This window comes from Colobus angolensis, unplaced genomic scaffold (genome assembly GCF_000951035.1).
Source record: "Colobus angolensis palliatus isolate OR3802 unplaced genomic scaffold, Cang.pa_1.0 Scaffold16, whole genome shotgun sequence".
In the NCBI taxonomy this organism is placed as follows: Eukaryota; Metazoa; Chordata; class Mammalia; order Primates; family Cercopithecidae; genus Colobus; species Colobus angolensis.
This window is the reverse complement of record NW_012114710.1, coordinates 11,985,635-11,989,556: the sequence shown is the minus strand read 5'-3', so window position 1 is coordinate 11,989,556 and position 3,922 is coordinate 11,985,635. Positions and strand designations below refer to the sequence as shown.

The window sequence follows — 3,922 nt, the reverse complement described above, 5'->3', positions numbered from 1 at the left end:
GGACTATAGTCACACGCCACCACGCCTGCCTAATTTTTGTATTTTTAGTAGAGACAGGGTATCACCATATTGGATAGGCTGGTCTCGAACTCCTGATCTCAGGTGATCTACCTGCCTCGGCCTCCCAAATTGCTGGGATTACAGGTGTGAGCCACTGTGCCCAGCCATAGTTGAGTACTTTCAACAGAGTTCATATGGCCTGGCCTATATAGCCTAACAGTTTACTGTTTGGCACCTTCTAGAAAAAGTTTGGTAACCCTTGCTATAGAGGAATAATTGTGCTCCTCCGACCAGTCCCACCAAACCTATACTAGATCCCATTGCCTCTTGCCTACTTAAAGATATGGCTTCAGTAAGCCTTCTTGCTCTCTTACATCTGCAATTTTTCCCTCTATATTGGATCATTCCCTTCAGCATACAAACATGCTGTGATTTCTCTCATCTTAAAACTCACTTGATTCCATTTCTTCCTTTGACTACTATGTTATTTCTCTGCTTCCATTTACAACAGAACATCTCAAAATTGGGCATTTGCTGTCTTTGATTTCTCTACTTTTCTCTTCTCCAACCTGCTCTCATCTGGCTTTTATTATCTCTATTGCTCTACTAGCATTGTGCTATCAAAGCCACCAGCAATATCCACACTATGAAAGTTGTCAGTTAAATTTGTCCTCATCTGATTTGACCTAGGTATAGCATTAGACAGGGTTGATAGCTTTCTCCTCTTCCATACTCTTTCTTTGCTTGGTTTCCACCATACTGCATTTCTTGGTTTTCTTGGCTTTCCATTACGTCATGTCTTTTCAGTCTCTCTTTGTTTATCTTATTTTTTCCACAATTTCATTATTGCAGTGCCCAAGTTTTCAGCCCTTAAATTCCTTTTCTTTTCTATACACACTCATTCTCTTGGTAAACTCCTCCAGCATCATTATATCTCCAGCCTGGACGTTTTGCATGAATTTTAAACTTCTATGACTAACCACCTATTTAAGATATTCTATTTCACTGCTGATTTTACTACCAAACCTTCTACTTTGACATTTCTCCTGTCCCAGTGAAAGACAACTCCATCCTTCTAGGTGCTTAAGCCAAAAACAAAGTTATTGTTGATTACTCTTTCTCTGACACTACACATTCAGTACCTCAAGAGATTTTGTCACCATTATTTAAAAAATATACATGTGGCCAATTCTTACCACCTCTAACATAGCCACTCTGGTATGTCACATTATCTTATATTATATGAAGAGCTTTCAAGTTAATCTTCCTGCCTCTATCTTTCCCCTACCCCCCTCTGGTTTATGCCAAACACAGCAGCTAGAATGTTCTTTTAAAATACATGTTTGGTAATATGACTCCTCTCCTCAAAGACCTCCATTGTCCCTTCATTTTATTCAGAGTAGTGATCAAAACACTTCACAATCTAACCCTCTGAGTTCATCTCCTACTACCTTCCCCTTCATTTATGCCACTCCAGTGACAACAGCCTTCTTCCTATTCCTCCAGTGTATCAGGCACATTCCTGCCTAAAACATTCCTTTCCCACACATTTGCATAGCTGCAGTCCCTGCCTTCTTCCAGTCATTGCTCCATTGTTACATTCTCAGTGATTATGCCGGTTAAACTTGAACCCACATCTCCCAACACTTCACACACTTCACATCCTTCTAACCTTTTACCCAAGCATATAGTGTCATCTAACATGATGTGTAATTTATTATGCTTGTTGTTATATTGTCAGTCCCTGCCACCTAGAATTTAAGCTTTACAAAAGCACAGATTTTAATCTGTGGTATTCACTGATGCATTTCAGTGCTTAGAGCAATATCTGGCCACCCAGGCTGGAGTGCAGTGGCGCTATCTCAGCTCACTGCAGCCTCCTCCTCCTGGGTTCAAGCAATTCCCCTGCCTCAGCCTCCCAAGTAGCTGTGATTTTACAGGCGTACACCACCACACCTGGCTTATTTTTGTATTTTTAATAGAGATGGGGTTTCACCATTTTGGCCAGGCTGGTCTCAAACTCCTGACCTCAAGTGATCTGCCCTCCTTGGCCTCCCAAAGTGCTGGGATTGCAGTCATGAGCCACCGCGCCCAGCCCAAATAAATGATTTCTGGCTTTAGATTTGACACTAATTCCCTGGGTCACTTTAGGCAAATATATAATAATCATCCTGGGTCTCTGTTTCATCATCTGGAAATTAGTAGATTGAAACAGATTATCTTTAAATCTTATTCTTTTGCTAAAACTGTGATACTATTTCCAGAAGCAAATATTTTCCAATTATTTGGAGAACTGCTATTTATAATATAATTTTGGAATATAGGTTAAAGATGGTTTTGAAAATGTTGCAACTGAGTTAGCAAAGAGCAAACACGCTCTTATTTGGGCTCAACGAAAAGAAAATGAGTCTTCCTCTTTAATTAAAGATCTGACCTGTATGGTAAAGGAACAAAAAACAAAACTGGCAGAAGTTTCTAAATTGAAACAAGAAACAGCAGCAAATTTACAGGTAAGACTTTGCATCATTATATGTTTTAAAATTTTTTTATATTATTTTCTCAAGTAGGTTGTGATAATTTTAGGAAGTTCACAAAAGGAACTTTTAAATGATACTAATTATATATTGCATATAAGAAAAATAGTACAACTAAAGAAATTAAACTCATGATTTCACAAATTGTATTGCCCATGAGATAGCATTTAGGTAAAATAAGTAAATTAGTTTTAAGAAACATGTTCAGTTAAATAGGTGCGAGCAGTACAGTGATACAGCAAAAATTGTGAAAGTGATACTCAAATGGTTAAAGTTTGAGAGGCACCACTTGGTTGCTGATATTAATTTTGTGGTGTTGATGCTGGTGGTTTTAGATATACTTAGATGTAATAATCATTAAATTAATGTCTTTATTGCTGTTGTCTCAATTTTAAACATTAATGCTATTTTACCCAAAATTTATTTCTGGAAAGTGACTTTTAACACTATTGATATAAATGCTTGGTGAAAAATTTTGAGTATTACAGGTATAGTTTCTCTTTAACAATTTTAGAGTAAAATTCAGATTGTTTAAAGGAGTGGTCTCTTAAATTCGGCTGTTTATTTCATGATCTACATTGGTCTTTAGTTAGTAAAACTAAAACTTCTAATGTAAAATTTGGTAATGTTTACTTGTATTTGCTTAAATAACATTTTTTCTCATTGTAAGATGGAAAAAATAGAAAATAAAGCACTTATTATAATAATTCTTATTTATCTTTTCGGGGAATATACAGAATCAAATCAACACCCTTGAAATTTTAATTGAAGATGACAAGCAGAAGAGTATTCAAATAGAACTTCTCAAGCACGAAAAAGTCCAGCTTATTTCTGAACTAGCAGCCAAGGAATCACTAATATTTGGTTTAAGGACAGAAAGAAAAGTATGGGGACATGAGCTGGCACAACAGGGTAAAATTCTCAGATTTTCAAAGGGAAAATAGCTTATTCTTATAAGCGAGCAAATCTGGGTATTGGAGACAAAAAGACTCAACTCTGCCTAAAGATGCCACGAAAAAAGGTGACTCTTTATCTGGAAGGATAAGTAGGCATTTGCCAGCCACAGGGGAATGAAGACCTCTTAGGAAATGAGAAATAGTTTATTACACCAATGAAGAAGTTATGGCTCTGATTTTTTAAAATTTTTTTCCCATGATAATTTGACAACTTTTCTGAACCATGTGTACTTTTACAAAGTAACATCTAAATATATTGTTAAATTTTTTTTTTTTTTTTTTTTTTTTTTTTTTTTTTTGACAGAGTTTTGCTCTTGTTGCCCAGGCTGGAGTGTGATAGCTCGGTCTCAGCTCACTGTAACCTCTGCCTTCTGGGTTCAAGCGCTTCTCCTGCCTCAGCCTCCTGAGTAGCTGGGATTACAGCCATGTGCC

At 36.8% G+C, this 3,922-nt stretch overlaps 1 protein-coding gene across 1 annotated transcript in view; it reads left to right on the top strand.

Annotated features, from left to right (window-relative positions):
* LRRCC1 (leucine rich repeat and coiled-coil centrosomal protein 1) overlaps nucleotides 1-3,922 on the top strand; it is a 46,775-nt gene that overhangs the window by 25,718 nt on the left and 17,135 nt on the right. Inside the window, exons 13-14 of the mRNA XM_011937203.1 lie at nucleotides 2,325-2,510; nucleotides 3,272-3,446. Coding sequence (XP_011792593.1) covers nucleotides 2,325-2,510; nucleotides 3,272-3,446 — 361 coding nt within the window. The remainder of the gene's footprint in view (nucleotides 1-2,324; nucleotides 2,511-3,271; nucleotides 3,447-3,922) is intronic.